General features: G+C 44.4%; 1 protein-coding gene across 2 annotated transcripts in view; it reads right to left on the bottom strand.

Moving 5' to 3' along the window:
* The window catches only part of Ppp4r3a (protein phosphatase 4 regulatory subunit 3A), a 45,098-nt gene extending 29,573 nt beyond the window's left edge, over positions 1-15,525 (bottom strand). For both annotated transcript variants that reach the window (XM_004649336.3, XM_004649337.3), the window contains exons 1-2: positions 15,296-15,525; positions 649-704 (exon numbers count right to left, since the gene is read on the bottom strand). In XM_004649336.3, the coding sequence (XP_004649393.1) occupies positions 649-704; positions 15,296-15,437 (198 nt within the window). In that variant the 5' untranslated portion in view covers positions 15,438-15,525. The remainder of the gene's footprint in view (positions 1-648; positions 705-15,295) is intronic.
* Positions 15,526-17,811: the final 2,286 nt, after the last annotated feature.

Here is a 17,811-nt window from a genome sequence, read left to right as displayed (position 1 = left end):
GCTCATTTTCTTTAAAAACAAAACCCTGATACATCAGGATACATGGGTTTTAATTTCAGTAATATATAGCTATATATATTCAGTAATATATAGGCTATAGCTAGAATATATGGAACATAAACTCGGCTTAAGGCAACTGTTTTTCTTCTTGATTTAAAATTATTGTTGCTAAGGAGATTAATTTATGCCTGTTACTATGTGAGAGGCCATGGATTCTTTCAGCATTGAGAAAAAGGCTTCTGCCAGGCGTGGTGGCGCACACCTTTAATCTCAGCATTCAAGAAGCAGAAGTAGTAGAATCGCCACAAGTTCAAGGCCACCCTAAGACTACACAGTGAATTCCAGCCTGGACCAGAGTGAGACCCTATGGGGGGGGGGGGCACGGATGGGATGAGACTTTAAACTCTAGTTGTAAGAAATCAAATGATGCGCTAGGTGTTGTGGCACAGGCCTTTAATCCTAGCACTTGGAGTCAGAGGTAGTAGGATCACTGTGAGTTCCAAGCCAGCCTGAACCAGAGTGAAACCCTACCTTGAAAACCCTAAAGAAAAAAAAAATTAAGTTATCAAATGATAAATTGTCATTTAATCACCAAATTGAAAGGATGCAAATACAGTTTTGTGCAAGATACAATCTTTAATTTTTTACCTGTTGTTTCTGGTATGCAGTGTTAGGATTTATTTTGGACTCCAAAAGTAGAGAACCTATGGAACAAGAGGCATTTTAGTTATGTTATTATAAAGCCATAAAATATTTCCTTGCACACATACATTTTTAAACATTAGATATATATCTCACTCCAGTTAAAGAATAGGAACTTAAAAAATATTATTTTAAATATACTTACATAACCTAAGAAACATGTTTATATTACTACTTTTTGTAGAACTGTAGCCAAGTTAAGGTCTCAAATGAGCTGAACAAGTATTATACCACTAAACTACACAACTCCAGCCTTACATGTTTACTTTTTGTTGTTTTGTTAAGAATTTTATTTTCATTTTTATTTACTTATTAGAGACAGGGGGTGGGGCATGGCAGGGCTCTAGACACTGCAAATGAACTCCAGATGCATATGCCACATGTATATCTGGCTTATGTAGGACCTGGAGAATCGAACCTGGATCCTGGCTTTACAGGCATGTGCATTAACCAATAAGCCATTTCTTCAGCCCCTGTTGTAGTTTTTGAGGTAGGGTCTCACTCTAGCCCAAGCTGACCTGGAGCTCAGTGATTCTCCTACCTCTTGAATGCTGGGATTAAAGGCATGTACTATCATGCCTGGCCTGTGTTTACATTTAATAAGACAGACACGATAGTAGGAAGACTAAAGATTGTATGGCAATAAAAACAATTTATAAGGCCAGGCATGGTGGGGCGGGTCTTTAAATTGTAGCAATTGGGAGGCAGAGGTAGGAGGATCACTGTGAGTTTGGGACTGGTCAGTAGTTAGAATTGAGTGCCAGTCTGTTTGGGCTAGAATGAGACCCTAACTTGAGAAACCAAAAACAATTTGGAGACAGCACAAATAGCAAATGATCTGTCACTTTCTAAAATTTTATTAGCCATATACATTGTAGTAGTATGAATATAAAATACTCTCCAGTCTCAAGCATTTTGAATGTTTGGACCCTAGCAGGTGGCAATTTGGGAGGCAGAGTCTTGCTAGAAGTGATGCCCAGCCTCTACTCTACCTTTCTTTCCCTGCCAGGATATGGAGCTTCTTGTCGTTTATAAGCCAAATACACATAGCAACAACAAAAATCCCTTCCCTCCCTGCAGCTGTTTCAGGTTGGGTGTTTTGTCCCAGCAACAAGCAGGTAACTACAACATACACTTATGGAATAGGATTTATTCAGTGTGGATATAATGAAAAATGACCAAATTGGGAGTGTTGGCATTTCCATGTACCACATAAAATTTTTTGATTAATAACAATTATACATATTTATGAAGTATACTTCAATAATGTTCTGATCTGTCAGGGTAATCAACATTTCCTCCTCATCATTATTTGTGCTTGGAATCTCTGAAATCCTCTCAGGCCAGGCCCAGTGATGCTGGGCACATCCACGTCAAGCTGGGCTACGTGAGACCATGAAGGCATGTTTGGGCCACAAATGCTTAAGAAAAGGCTGTTTTTTCTGCAGTGTCTTTCTCTCATACAGCACGTTCCTTCCTTCTCATGTTATACTTTACAGCTGCTTTACACAATCTAAATAGTGGCTAGAAAGTTGGTAAAGAATCAGTGCTCTCAACGTTTACTAATTTACTTTGTCCTGACACAGTACAATCTACTAGTATTAGAACAGTACTAATTGATACAGAATAAAAGTGTGACCACTGTCCTGTACACATTCCTGCTTCACAACTCCACCTATCATTTCCAACACAGGTGAACAATTTAACTAAAATTTCATCCTTTACCCTTTTGATATTTAAAGCAGCCAAGCATTCACTGTAACTGGTTCAACAAATACCTTTCTTCCTCTCAGGGTGGCCTTGAACTCACAGTGATCCTCCTTGCATGTGCCACTATGCCCGGCTCTTCTTTCTGCCTACTCCTTCCCCTATTCTTGGCTTACTGAGATTCAGACAAGAATTCTTACAGTTTAAGAGATGGAGCTGGACGGGCACCGTGGCACATTCCTTTAATACCAGCTCTCAGGAGGCACAGATAGCAGGATGGCTGTGAGTATGAGGCCTCCCTGAGATGACATAGTCAATTTCAGGTCAGTATGGGCTACAAGCCCTACCTTGGAAAAAGAGAAAGAGAAATGGTGCTGGATGTGGTGGCATATGCCTTTAATCCAAGCACTTGGGAAGGAGAGGTAGGAGGATGGTAATGAGTTCAAGGCTAGCCTGAGACTACTGAGTGAATTCCAGGTCAGCCTGGCTGGAGGGAGACCCTACCTCAGGAAGAGAGAGATGGTTAAAGAGTAAAGGGTGCTTCCTCGCAAAGCCTGGTGGCTTGAGTTCGAATCCCCGATATCCACGTAAGCCAGATAGATGCACAAAGCAGTGCATGCATCTGGAGTTCTTATTTTTTGTTGTTTCAAGGTAGGGTCTTGCCCCAGCTAACCTGGAATTCACTATGTAGTCTCAGGGTTGTCTTGAACTCATAGCAATTCTCCTTTTCCTGCCTCCTGAGTACTGAGATTAAAGGCATGGAGCACCATGCCCAGCTGCATCTGGATTTTTATTTGCAGTGGTAAGAGATCCTGGTGTGCCCATTCCCTCTTTCTTATTCTATGTGCAAATAAATATTTTTTTAAAAAAAAGGAGGGGAGGAGAAATGATTCAGTGATTAAGGTGCTTGCCTGCAAAGCCTAACGAACTGGGCTTGATTCCCCAGCACCCACCCAGAGGAACAAAGTGACATTATCTGGAGTTTGTGTGTAGTGGCTAGAGGCCCTAGTGTGCCCATTTTCACCATATCTCCTTTTCTCTGCTTGCTAATAGCAAAAATAAATAAATAAATAAGGCAGCTATGGTGGCTCATGCCTTTAATCCCAGCCCTCAGAAGACAGAGGTAGAAGGATCACCATGAGTTCAAGGCCACCCTAAGACTACATAGTGAATTCCAGGTCAGCCTGGCTACAGCAAGGCCCTACCTCAAAAAACCCTAACAGGAGGTTATAAAAGAAGAGCCCATTCTCTCTCACCCTAATAAATAAATACTTATAAATAGGGCTGGAGAAGATAGTTTAGCGGTTAAGGCATTTGCCTGCAAAGCCAAAGTACCTCAGCTCGACTTCAGGACCCACGTTAAGCCAGATGCACAAGGTGGCATACGTGTCTAGAGGTCATTTGCAGTGGCTGGAGGCCCTGCTGTGCCCATTCTCTTCCTTTCCTCTCCCTCTTTCTCTCTCAAATAAACAAAAAGAAAAACATAAAAGGAACCACCAAACTTCAAATAACAACAGATGTTGCTATGACACAAAGATTTCTCTACAGAGTTATTCAATGTCACATTTTCAATGACAAGTATACCCAGTCTAAAAATATGCAAGCTATTCCTACCATGGGTATAACTGATAAAGAACTGCTCCTATATTCATTCTGGTATATGTGCACATGTACCAGGGTGCCTTGCCAATGCAAATGGATGTCCGTCAAGCTTTGCAAGTAAGTAACTTTAACCACTAAGCCATTTCCTGAGCACAAAAACATTTTGTGAGCAGGAGAGGTGGCTTAGCTGTTTGGGTGCTTGCCTGTGAAGCTAAGGATCCAGATTCAATTCCCCAGTACCCATGTAAGCCAGATGCAAAAAGTGGTACATATGTCTGAAGTTCATTTGCAGTGGCTAGAGGCGCTAGCAGGTCCATTCTCATTCTGTCTCTCTTCCCTCTCTGTTTGCAAGTAATAAAAAATTGCTCTAGATAGAACTCCCCTTTTATATAACTCAATTAGTTTTAGATATAGCAAACCCATATATTAGAAGTTTCTTTCCCCTCAATTTTCTGAACATTCTTCACCGTATGTATAAAAATACATAAAATAGTCGGGTGTGGTGGCGTATACCTTTAAAACTTTAGCACTTGGGAGGCAGAGGTAGGAGGACTGCCATGAGTTCGAGGCCACCCTGAAACTCCATAGTAAATTCCAGGTCAGCCTGGGCTAGAGACCTTGCCTTGAAAAAAAAATTATATATATATAGAAATTATATATATATATATAGAAAGTAAAAGATGGTAGGAGAAGTGTCAGTTACCTTTGTATTTTCTTCAAAACTCTCTCAGTTGTGTTACAGGGTCAAGTTAATCAGGAAGGAAAAAAATTACAAATTGAAAATTTGAAGTATTCCTTCCCAAAGGGCCCTTCTAAAGTAAGAGCGTAAGGATTTTCAGGTATTGGCTATTTCTTTTATTCTTAGTGATTCATAATATTAGGGGACGAGAAGAAGACGGAAGGCAGAGGAGGTGGTGCCGGGAGACAGCAAAACAGCAGAAAGGATGATAAAAAGAGAGGCGTTAAGACTACTCTCACTTTGGGTAGAGAATCTTCTCTTTTCAGTTGGCAGTACCTTGGGATGACTCAGAAGATATCATAGTGCTGGAAAGAAGTGACTGGAGCACTGAGTAACATCTCAATCACACCTTCCAAGGCTCAGGGTCTAATGCGGAAGAGGTGGCAGAAAGAATCTAAGAGCCAAAGGAAGGGTAGGACTCCTTACAACGTGCTCCCTCCAGACATAAAATGGCCTGGATATCCATGACCTCACTGTGCCTGACACTACCTACACAAGACCATCATTAGAGGAGGGAAAGATCATGACATCAAAATAAAAAAGTGATTGCGATGGGGAGGGGATATGATGGAGAATAGAATTTCAAAGGGGAAAGTGTGGGGGGAGGGTATTACCATGAGGTATTTTTTATAATCACGTAAAATGTTAATAAAAATTGAGGAAAAAAAAAGAAGCGTTAAGAGACCATGAGAAGATCATGGCCGGGGATATTTTGAGTACACTGAAGAAAACAAGTACAGCAGAGCCAAATCTCAGCCACTTCGATGACACGGTGGTTTGTCCGATACTTATAACTGTGATCTACATTTTAAAATATCAAGAGATCATCTCAATGCTTCCTCCCCGACTATGGAGAGTTTTGCTTTTCTTTGGGCTGGAGGAAGAGCATCTTACGGAGTGTCAAAAGGCAATCTGTCTTGAGATGAAGGTAACTGAGAAGATCCCGGTAAGGCATTTATATACGAAAGATATTGATAAACATGAAGTTCGGATTGGCTGGTCACTAACAAGTGGAATGTTGCTTGTTGAAGAATTTTCTTATGGTTATTGACTGAAAGGAATAAAAACATGCAACTGTGAGACAGAGGGTTATGGAGAGAAGTTTGATGAAAATGATATGATTACTTGTTTTGCTAACTTTGAAGGTGATGAAATAGAATTCTCTATGCTAAGAATGGACAAGATCTTGGTGTTGCCTTCAAAATCAGTAAGGAAGTTCTTGCTGAACGGCCACTGTTTCCACATGTGCTTTGCCATAACTGTGCAGATTAGGGGATGAGCCTCTCCCAAAACTCATTTCAGCTACATCCTCTGGCCTTGGAGTCATACCACTTTAAGCCCAGCTTTGGTCTCCCATTGCATATCCCCTAAGAGTTAAGAAGTGACTAAGATATTAATGAAAGATAAATTAGGGGCTGGAGAGATGGCTTAGTGGTTAAGGTGTTTGCCTGCGAAGCCAAAGGACCCAAGTTCGATTCCCCAGGACCCATGCAAGCCAGATGCATGAGGGGCACATGTATGTCCATTCTCTTTCCATCTGTCTCTCCTCTATCTCTCTGCTTGCAATTAAATATTTTTTTTAAAAAAAAGATAAGCCAGGTGTCGTGGCACATGCATTTAATCCCAGCCTGGACCAGAGTGACACCCTACCTGGAAAAAGAGAGACTGAGAAAGAGATTACTAGTTTTATTCCTATTCTGTCTAGTAAGCTTTTCCTTTCCTTTCTACAATACTTTCCAATCAACAGAAAAGTTCCAATGGAGTGTTAACATCAATCAACACAACCCTTCCTCCCAACAAGTTTGTTTGTATCAGTTGTTCTAGCTACAATCCTAGGCACAGTAATGTATGGGTGTGGATAGAGTTCAACATTAAGTGACAAGAGAGAAATAGAGCAGGATCCTTAGTAGGAGACTTCATTAGCATCAAAGGAGAAGTACAGAAATTCCAGTTTCTGCCCAAGATAAATAGTACTTCAGTTACTTTCTCATTGCCTGTTCAGGTCTTTTCTTGACCAGAAGCAGCTTCAGAAAAGGTTAATTTTAGGTTACAGTTTTCAGGGAAATTTTCAGCATGATTGGAAGGCATGGCAGGAGCACGATGTTGGCCCACATCCTCACATCAGCAGGACAAAAGCGGCAAGAGCAAGCAGGGCTAGGCTGTAACACCTCAACGTCCACTCCAGTGACCCATTTCTGCCAGCAAGACTTCACCTTCACCACCTCAAGGTTCTACAACTTCCCAAATAGCATTGTTACCTGGGGATTAACTATTCAAACAGTCTATAAAGGTCATTTTATATCCAAACAACTACAGTAACAACTCATTAAGAAACACATCTATCTATCCATTATTCTGCCAATGTGTAGCATTAAGTATCATTATTTTTCAGTATGTAAATATCTAAATCTCGGGTTTCTTTTGTTTTTTTTATTTTGTTTTTCAAGGTAGGGTTTCAATCTGGCTCAGGCTGAAATTCACTATGTAGTCTCAGGGTGGCCTCAATTTCACAGTGAGCCTCCTTCCTCTGCTTCCCAAGTGCTGGGAGTAAAGGTGTGTGCCACCAAGCCAGGCTTTCAGTTTTATTTTCTAATATGGTGAATACTGATACATAAAACCCAAATGAGCTGGGTGCGGGGGCACACACCTTTACTCCCAGCACTCCGAAGGCCAAGGTAGGAAGACTGCTACAAGTTTGTCAGCCTCACACTACATAGCGAATTTCAGGTCAGCTTGAGCCAGAGTGCGACCCTACCTCAAAAAAACCAAAAACATGACCAAAAACTCAATAGTGGCCTCCAGGTTCAGAGACCTTATCTTAAGCAAACACACGAGGAAGGGCAATAGAGGATACCTAACATCCTTCTTAAGCCCTTGCATGCATGCTTACAAAGTCTGCACATCTGCATATACATATACCAAAAAATTTAACATCTTGGTTCTTCTTATAAGAGGTAATCTGAGAACCTTTCTTGTTATCTGTTGCTGCTAGTGCACAGTAAGGTATCATTCATGCAAGGTCTCAACCAAAGAACTCAAAATAAATGGTCACAGCAACTGTTTTAGAATGTAAAGAATTCCTATTAAAAAAGAACAGATATGGGGAACCCAGGATTAAAAAACTAAGGACTAGAGTTGAGAATGTTTAGCTTAGGGTTTGTGGCTTTTTTCCACTCGAATATGCCTGTGTACAGATGCACATGCACAGAGTGATGTCCGGTGTCTTCTATTGAACTTTGCTCTATCTATTTCCTTGAGACAGGAGCTATCACTGATCCTGAATCTCAACTTTTTCAGCTAGGCTGGGTGGCTAGAGAACCCTAGGGACTAGCGATTTTCCTGGTCTTATCTCCCTTGCTGCTGCCACCCCAACTTTTCACATGAGCATTGAGAATCAAATTCTAGTTGCCAAGCCGGGAGTGGTGGTACATGCCTTTAATCCCTGCACTTGGGAGGCTGAGGCAGGAGATCACCCTATGTCCAAGGCCACCCTGACACTACACAGTGATTTCAGGTCAGCCTAAGCTAGAGCAAGAATCCATCTCAAAAAACAACAACAAAATACAAGTTATTATGAGTGCACAGAAAGTTCTCAACCGAACCACCAACCTAGCGTCTAGTATATATATTTTTTAATTTACTTGACACAGAAAGAGGGAGGTGGGGAGGGGAGAAAGAGAGAGAGAGAATGGGCACACCAGGGCTTCTAGCCACTGCAAACGAAGAGGCTTCCCCTCCCTTGGGCATCTGGCTAACATGGGTCCTGGGGAATTAAACCTTTGGCTTTGCAGGCAAATGCCTTAACTGCTAAGCCATCCCTCCAGCCCCCAATATATTATTTTTAAAAAAGGATTTCATAATGAAATTCAAGAAAATCCTCTTTTAAAAAATGTCTCAAATAAAAATAAATTCCTAAAAAAATAAATAAAGAGGGCTAGAGATGGCTTAGCAGTTAAGGCACTTGCCTATGAAGCCTAAGGACCCATGTCTGACTCACCAGGTCCCAATTAAGCCAGATGCACAAGCTGGTTCACACCTCTGGAGTTTGTTAACAGTAGCTAGAGGCCTTGGTGTGCCAATTCTCTCTCTCAAAAAAAAATTCTTTTTAAGGTAAACCTCTCCTACCAACAATGACTGAGCTCTTGATGGTATACACTCATTTCTCTTAACACAACAGATAAAAAGGAGGTAACAAAAAGCTTTTCCACTTAAAGTGTCCTGACTTCTAGAAACAAACAGGATGGATGCACAAGGGCCTCTAGCTGCTGCAAACAAACTTTCTAGACACCTGTGCCACTTTATGCATCTGGCTTTAGGTGCATTATGGGATGGCAGGCTTTCCAAGAAGTGCCTTTACCTGCTGTGCCATCTCCCCAGCCACACACACTCCATCTTGTCTATCTTCATGCCTCAAGTTAACAGTGAGTTTAACTACTTAAAACTCTTAAAACAGGTAACTCAGTTAAAACTACTATTTTGAAATATGAAAACACTTTGCAAAACCTAAGGAAAAAAACAAACTTTTAACAGCTGGACACAGCACTCTGGAGGCAGAGGTTGGAGGATCACTGTGAATTCCAGAGCAGCTTAGGACTAGAGTCCACAAGATGAAATACAGGTCAGCCTGAACTACAGTGAGACCCTACTACAAACAAATGCTACTAGAGGTGAGATCACTTGAGTGCTAGTTCTGAGTCTGGGACAAAGAAAGTAAGGAACAGGAGGGAGGGAGAAAAAATCATTTTGGGGCTGGAGAGGCCCTGGCATGCCCTCTCCCTCCCTCCCTTCTTCTCTCTTTCCTTTTTAAAATATATTTTATTTATTTATTTACTTATTTGAGCAAGAGAATGGGACCGTCAGGGCCTCAAGGCACTGCAAACATACTCCACATGCACACAACTCCTTGTGCATTTGGCTTATTTGGGTCCTGGGAAATCAAACCGGGGTCCTTTGGCTTTGCAGGCAAATGCCTTAACCACTAAATCATCTTCTCCAGCCGCCCCCCAACCCTTATTGCAAATAAAATAAAATGAGAGCTGAAGATATTATCTTGGTGGTTAAGGCACTTGCCTGCAAAGCCTAAAAACTCATGTTCAAATCTGCAGGTCCCACATAGCCAGACACACGCGACCCAAGCGCACAATGTTGCAGCATACCACAAGAGGGCGCACATGTCTGGAGTTCGTTTGCATGGGCTGGAGATGGTTTAGCAGTTGAGGAGCTTGCCTAAGCCAACAGACCCAGTTTGATTCCCCAGGACCCACATAAGAGATTCACAAGGTGGTGCAATGTTTGCGCTGGCTGGATGACCCGGTGTGCCCATTCTCTCCCTCTCTCAAATAAATATTTAAAATAAAATTTAAAAAGTTAAAAAATAAAATGAAACATTTTTCTTGGTATTTTGAGACAGGTCTACTTAAGTGGCCTCAAATTCATGGCCATCCTCCTGCCTCAGCCTCCTAAGTGCTAGGATTATAAGTGTACTGGGCATGGTGGTACACAGCTAAAAATCCCAACACTCAGAGGGCAGAGGCAAGAGGATCATAGCCTGGAGCTACATAAGCAAGATTTTAACTCAAAAAGAGAGCCAGTACTTATCTACTTATTTCTGGAATTCAAAAGCTTTGATGACCCGTTAGTTACCTGAACTGGGAAATGGATAACTGACACATCACAATAAAATATTTCAGGACTGGGATGTAGTTCACTGGTAGTACGCTTGCCTAGTATGTACAAGGCTCCAAGTTCATAGTTCAGCATTGCCGCCCCCAAGAAAATGTCTTATTTTTAAAAAAAAAAATTTATCACCCCCCCCCCCAGCAATTTTCCTGTTAGCCAGATGCACAAGGTGGTGCACGCATCTGGAGTTCGTTTGCAGGGCTGGAGGCACTGGCACGCTCATTCTCTCACTCTACCTGCCTATTTCTGTATCTCCCTCTCTCAAACAAATATTTTTTAAAAAGAAAAACAAGCTGGGCATGATGGTGCACGCCTTTATTCCCAACACTTGGGAGGCAGAGGGAGGAGGATTGCTGTGAATTCAAGGCCACCCTGAGACTCCATAGTGAATTCTGGGTCAGCCTGAGCTAGATTGAGACCCTACCTCAAAAAACCAATAAATAAATAAAAACAAAAAAAAAGGAATTATGTAAATTGGCCAGGTGTGGTAGTACACACCTTTAATCCCAGCACTTGAGAGGCAGGAGGATAATCCTGAGTTTTAGGCCACCCTGAGACTATATAGTGAATTCCAGGTCAACCTGGGCTAGAGTGAGACCCTATCTTGAAAAGCCAAAAAAAGAAAAAAAAAAAAAAGAATTATGTAAATTGTCTGGTCAGCACCTTTAATCCTAACCTTTAAACCCAGCAGGCAGATAGGATTGCTACTGAGTTGAAGCTAGCCTGGACTACAGTGCAAGTTCCAGGTAAACCTGGACTAGTGAGACCCTACCTAAGGGGGAGAGGTAAACCTGTGCATGTATCTGGTGCTCATTTGCAGCAGTAAGAAACCCTGGCATGCACATGTACACGAGAAAGAACTATGTACGTCACCAGGTCTGGTGATGCGCACCTTTAGTGCCGGCAGTGGTGGGAGGGGGCAAGGTAGGATGGCTGCCAGAGACTACATAGTGAGTTCCATGTCAGCCTGGGCTTAGCATGAGACCCTACTTTAATGGGGTTTAGGGTGTTCAGGAAAGGTCCTCGAACTCCTAACTCTGAGTTTGTCTATTTTTACCCAAAGAATTGAGACAAATCAGACTGAGAAAGAAAATTAAAGTAGAGCTTGTAAGAACAGACATAAAGACATTGCTGCTTTTTTTACTTTCAGGGCCCACTCACCCTAAACTACCTAACAAAGCTACCTGACTCCCTCTTATTGCCTCAAAAAACCAAAACAAGTAAATAAGTAAAATTATGTTATGTCAATGCAAATAAATTGTTTAAAGAGGTCCTGGCACATAGGAGGAGGAGGAAGAAGTCAATACATTTTGATTATTCCTATTTGGAATTTTCCTGTTTTTAAACACTTTAGTCATCAAACTAAAGATTATTTCACAAATACCTTGTAGTTTTCCAAATCAATTTTTTTCTTTATTCTGTGAAAAAGGGTCTCACTTATATAGCCAAGGTTGGCCATGAACTTGAGATGCTCCTGCCTGGCCTTCTGAGTGTTGTAATTAAGCATGAGACACCACACCCAGCTTAAATTCATTCTTTGGAATTAGCTTTCTTTACAATGTAAATTTAGAAAGCCCAGATCAGAATTTTGTTTTGGTCTTTCCGCTTTTATCACTTAAAACCAGTTTGTTTTAGACACTTAACCTCCTTTATTAGACTATCAAGCTTGAAAATGGAAGAAAAGAGATTAGAGGATATTTCCAAGGCGAAGGCCCCTTTCCCCCACACAAGCCAGTAAATCACACCAGATTTTTTACAGTATCTTGTATGATTCCCAATGGCTTTATGACAACAACTATGTTTTCATGCTTCTAATGCTTTTTAAAAGGTGCTTGTAGGGGCTGGAGAGATGGCTTAGCGGTTATGCGCTTGCCTGTGAAGCCTAAGGACCCTGGTTCGAGGCTCGATTTCCCAGGACCCACATTAGCCAGATGCACAAGGGGGCGCACGTGTCTGGAGTTAGTTTGCAGTGGCTGGAAGCCCTGGCGCACCCATTCTCTCTCTCTCTATCTGCCGCTTTCTCTCTCTGTCACTCTCAAAAAATAAAAGTCAAAATAAATTTAAATAAAATAAAACTTTAAAAAATAAATAAAAGGTGCTTGTGGGCTGGAGAGATGGCTTAGTGGTTAAGCGCTTGCCTGTGAAGCCTAAGGACCCTCGTTCCAGGCTCGGTTCCCCAGGTCCCACGTTAGCCAGATGCACAAGGGGGCGCATGCGTCTGGAGTTCGTTTGCAGAGGCTGGAAGCCCTGGCGCGCCCATTCTCTCTCTCTCCCTCTATCTGTCTTTCTCTCTGTGTCTGTCACTCTCAAATAAATAAATAAATAAATAAAAATACTAAATGCACATTAAAAAAAATAAATAAATAAAAAATAAAAGGTGCTTGTGTGCAGAGCATGGTGGCACATGCCTTTAATCCCAGCACTGGGAAGGCAGGGGAAGGAGGATCACTGTGAGTTCGAAGTCACCCTGAGACTCCATAGTGAATTCCATCCAGGTCAGCCTGGGCTAGAGTGAGACCCTACCTTGAAAAACCAAACCAAAAAAAAAAAAAAAAAGTGCTTGTAAGGCTGGCGGGGTGTGGGGGGGTGATTTAGGGCTAAAGTCACTGGCTAGCAAATCCAGTCCAGCTGAGTTCGATTCCCCAGCAGTCATATAAAGCTAGCCACATATCTGGTATTTGTTTGCATCAGTAAGAGACCTTGGTGCACTCCATCCCACCTCCCACCCCCGCAAAAATCATGCAAATAAATAAGATCTTTGTACAGCTAGATGAGGCAGTTCCTGTCCAAAAACCTAGCACTGGAGAGCCTGAGGCAGGGGAATTGCTGAGTTTGTGGACATTCTGTACTAGAGGGAGAAGAAAAATAACACAAAGACTGTGTGTGGTAGCACACCTGTAATCCCAGCTCTTAGGTGGAGGGTTTTTCAAGGTAGGGTCTCACTCTAGTTCAGACTGACCTAGAATTCACTATGTAGTCTCAGGGTGGCCTTGAACTCTCCACCTCCCGAGTGCTGGGATTAAAGGCGTGCAACACCATGCCTGATTGATTACACTCTCTAAAAAGTTTTTCTTTTAGTCAGGCGTGGTGGCGCACGCCTTTAATCCCAGCACTCAGGAGGCAGAGGTAGGAAGATTGCTGTCAGAATACAGAGTGAATTCAAGGTCAGCGTGAGGTACCGAGACCCTACCTCACAAAACCAAAATTAACCACATGATGGGAAATAAGGTTTTATGTGTTATTTCTGAAACTGCAAAGGGAACAGCTAAATCTTAAAAGAAGCTAACTAGGAGGGGGAGGGGTATAGCTCAGTGGTACAGCGCTTGCCTAACATGCTGGAAAAACCAGGTTCCATTCATTACTTTATCCTCAAGAAAACCAGCTAGATGAATTAAAGCCTGTACTTCCCAATTCACTCGGTAAAAAGTTCCGGAAATGTAGACGTGGGGGCGTTGTAGCTTGCCAAAAAAGTGCACAAACACCTGACATTCAATTTGTATTTTAACAGCCAATTAATTGTCTCTGAAAAATATATTTTTAACTTTTTAAAAATGCCTATAAAAGGAAGTAACTTTTCCTCAGTGTTACTTTGAGGACTTGTATAAAGACAACCTGTAGGCAATACGTTCTAAATTACTACTTTTCAATTCAAGTCCAACAGTAATGTTCCTAGACTCTTCAATTACTAAAAGGGAGAGTCTTCTTTTTATGGACTTGGAGTTCTGGGTACAGTCCAAAGAAAAATCGTTGAAATAAGTTTGCAATAATTCAGATACAATACAATTACAATCAATACAAGCAGAGTTGCTGGTAAAATTACAGGCTAAGGCATCATGAGTGGGAGATAACTATTTTCATGCTCAGAAGAAACAATTTGAAAAGTTTTACCCAGAGTATTTTCTTCCATTAAGTGAAATTCAGATCAGAGTGAAAAGTTCAAACCTTACATCATGTTTTAAAATGTGAAACCCCGTTATTCTTAAAACATCTTGGTCTTTGGACCATGAGGGCAGTCTAAAAGTTAAAGCAATTACGGCTATTAAAAAAAAATTTTTTTAGATCTGCCAACTTCTCCTTACCTGTTAACGGAATCAACTGATCTACATTTTTTGTTGTTGTTTAATCTACATTTAAGCAAGCCTGGCATGGTGGCGCTTGCCTTTAATCCCAGACTGGGGAGATAGAGGTAGGAGGATTACGGAGGCCACGCTGAGACTACACAGTGAATTCCAAGTCAGCCTGGGCTAGAGCAATTCTCTATAAAAACCATAATGGATGCAATAAATCGATTCCAAATTTTCAGTATGTTTCGCTTTCCGACCCTCCGAAGTCAAAGCAGCACCTTTCTTCTGCTCCACGATCAAAAAGAGATGTGTGTTTTTTAAAGCCGAGCAGAAGTTTCTTAAAAGTATGCAACAGATAGCAACTTTTTTGGTGGTGTTTAGCTCCAAGCAAACTTTCATGCCTGCTTTACAGATGGGTGTTAGTAAGGCGGACAGAGTTTTATTACTGCCTTTCTCAAGGTCACTCTGGAGCAAGAGTGGGCTCCGGATGTCGGGTCTCCCGACCTCCCCACACTACCGGGAAGGCCCAGCGCAGAGGAGCGAAGCTAGGATGTACTCGAAACCCCAACGCCCCCCCCCCCGAAAAAAAAACAACATCCACCCGACGGTCGGGAGGAAGGAAACCCCGTGGGGCTCCGCAGGCCAGGAACGACACCCCCACCCCGCTTCTGCTCTCGGCGTGGTTTCGGGGTCAGGCCCCCCGAGCACCCGGGGAGGTGACCACTCGGCCCGTGCAGCCGCTGGGGGAGCTGGAGTTGGGGGAGGGGAGACGGCGGCCCCGGCGCGACAGCCTGCCACTTACCGTCGCTCTCGGCCCTGACGAGCAGGGACATGCCCTTCAGCCGTTCCACGTAACCGGACGACACATGCCCGGTGCCCCGATCGTCCCACTGGCGGTCCTCATTGAGCGTGTAGACCTTCACCCGCCGCCGGGTGTCGGTCATGGTGGCGGCCGCGGGCCCCGGCGCCCCGGGGAAGTGAGCCCTGGGACGGGGCGTGTGCGTGCGCGTGTGCGCGGAAGGGGGGAAGAGGGGAAGCGGGCGGGCCCCGTGGCAAACACACGCCGGCCTCCGGGGGGAAAGGAGCCGGGGAAGGGCGGGAGGGAGGGACGGGGCGAGCGGGGAAGGGCTCAGGGCCGCCGCTGGCCGCCGCGGGGCCTCGTCGTCGCCGCTCGCATGACCCGCCGCCGGGGCTCGAGCCGCGCGGAGCTCGTCGGCGCTATTGTCCTGTCCGGGGCCGGTGGAGCGCGGACGGCCGGGGGCTCCGAGGGGGGGGATCGCGCCGCAAACGCCGCCGCCGCCGCCGTAGGCACGCCGAGCTCCGCTCACTGCTCGCCTCCCGCCTCCGCCGTGACCTCCGCCTAGCCGCTTCCCGCCGCCGCCGTCGCCATGTTTTCCTTCCTCGTACCTGGCCTGGCCGCCACCACTGCGCTCCGCTGCTTCTCAAAGTCTCCGAAGCCCACGAGAGCGCCTGCTCCGGCTGCAGCCGCTACCGCTCCTCGGGAGACTCTCGAACGCCACACACTCCACGCGCACGTACACACGCACACACACACACACACACACACTCGCTCGCTCACACTCGGTCACCCGAGCGCGCCCGACTGTTTGCAAGTCGCTCTTCCCTACGCCGCCGCCTCTTCCGTCTTCCTCACACAGCCAGAGCCGCCGCCATCTTGGCTCGCCCCTCACAAGCGGCGCGCGGGGCCACCCAGGCAGCAGCTGCAGGGGCGGCCCGCAGGCCCCACCATTTAAAGAGACAGGCGCGCGCCGCCCAGCAAGACTTCGTCGCCGCGGCGGAGGAGGACGAGGAAGGCCTCGGCACGGAGGACGACGCCGAGCTGCGGAGGTGGCGGGAGCGGACGAGGAGGCGGGGACCGCTGGGTCGCGCCGGTGACGGACCGGGACTCCCTCGCGCTTCCCTGCACGTAGCGTCGTGCGAGCACGGGCGGCGTTCTGCGTCGGTCGCGCTCTGTGTTCGTCATCAAGTCTGCGCCGGGCTCGGAAGGGGCGTGGAGTCGAAGCCCCGGCCCGCCCGTTTGAGGACTCGGGTGTGCCAAAGCTCCCGGCGGTGGGGCTGGGGAGTGAAAGGGGTGAACTCCGTGGGCCTTGGAACGATCGCCTTTGACCCGAAATGGAAGCGCTCTAAGACCCATCTTACAGTGCAAGCGCTGTCCCAACATCGGCTACACAGCTGATGTTTTCTAGTCCCCCACCCCCTGTTGGAAAATAAAATACCTTGGAAGGATTTGCAAAGATAAATGCGGAACTGGATAATAAGGAGTTACTCCTAACTTCAGATTATTGGTTTTATGTGCACACACACCTACGCAACCTTACTCATTGAGACAAGCAAATAGCCATCACTTGGGGACACTTACTATTTATCAGGCTTTCTACGTCAGTCTGCTCCGCCAGAAATAGGACGTGAGCTAAGCTACATGAGTAATTTAAAATTTTATAGTACCCAGTTTTGTAAAGTTCAGCGAAAACTGATGAAATTTTATTTCAATAGTTTTATTGTAGTATATTCAAAACTAATAGGGCTGGAGAGAGGGCTTATTGGTTAAGGCGCTTGCCTGCAAAGCCAAAGGGCCCAAGTTCGATTCCCCAGGACTCATGTAAGCCACCTGCACAAGGAGGTGCACGCTTCTGGAGTTGGTTTGCAGTGGCTGGAGGCCCTAGCACGCCTGTTCTCTCTCAAATAAAGAAAAATAAAATATTTCTTGAAAAGAAAGAAATATTAAAAAGTAAAGTAATAATTGAGATGTATTACAGTCACTTATTTTCTGTACTCTTTTGTTGTTCAACACTGTCATCTAAGTTGTGCCTTTTTTTGTGTGTGTTTTTGAGGTAGTGTTTCTAGCTCAGGCTGACCTATGACCTGTCATTATGTAGACTCAGGGTGGCCTTGAACTCACAGGGATCCTCCTACTTCTGCCTCCCAAGTGCTGGCTTGCGCCAACATACCGGGCGCCTTGTCCCTTTAGGGAACAAATTGATCTTTGTATGATAAATTTTTTTCTAATACTATTTTCTAATACTATTTAGTCACTAGTCATTAAGTTTACAGTTGAGAAAGTAGGTATGCAGGTTAATCTATGTAATACTTCATTTCATTTTTTATTTTTTGTTTGTTTTGTTTTGTTTTTGAGATAGGGTCTCGCTCTAGCCCAGGCTGATCTAGAATTCACTTTGTAGTCTCAAGGAGGCCTCCAACTCTTGGCAATCTTTCTACCTCTGCCTCCCAAGTCCTGGAATTAAAGGTATGCACCACCACGCCCAGCCCCCATTTGGTTTTTCATTTTGGGGGGGGTTC

This window comes from Jaculus jaculus, chromosome 7, assembly GCF_020740685.1.
Source record: "Jaculus jaculus isolate mJacJac1 chromosome 7, mJacJac1.mat.Y.cur, whole genome shotgun sequence".
Classification (NCBI taxonomy): domain Eukaryota; kingdom Metazoa; phylum Chordata; class Mammalia; order Rodentia; family Dipodidae; genus Jaculus; species Jaculus jaculus.
Note: the sequence above shows the minus strand (reverse complement) of the source record. Positions and strands in the feature narration are given on the sequence as shown.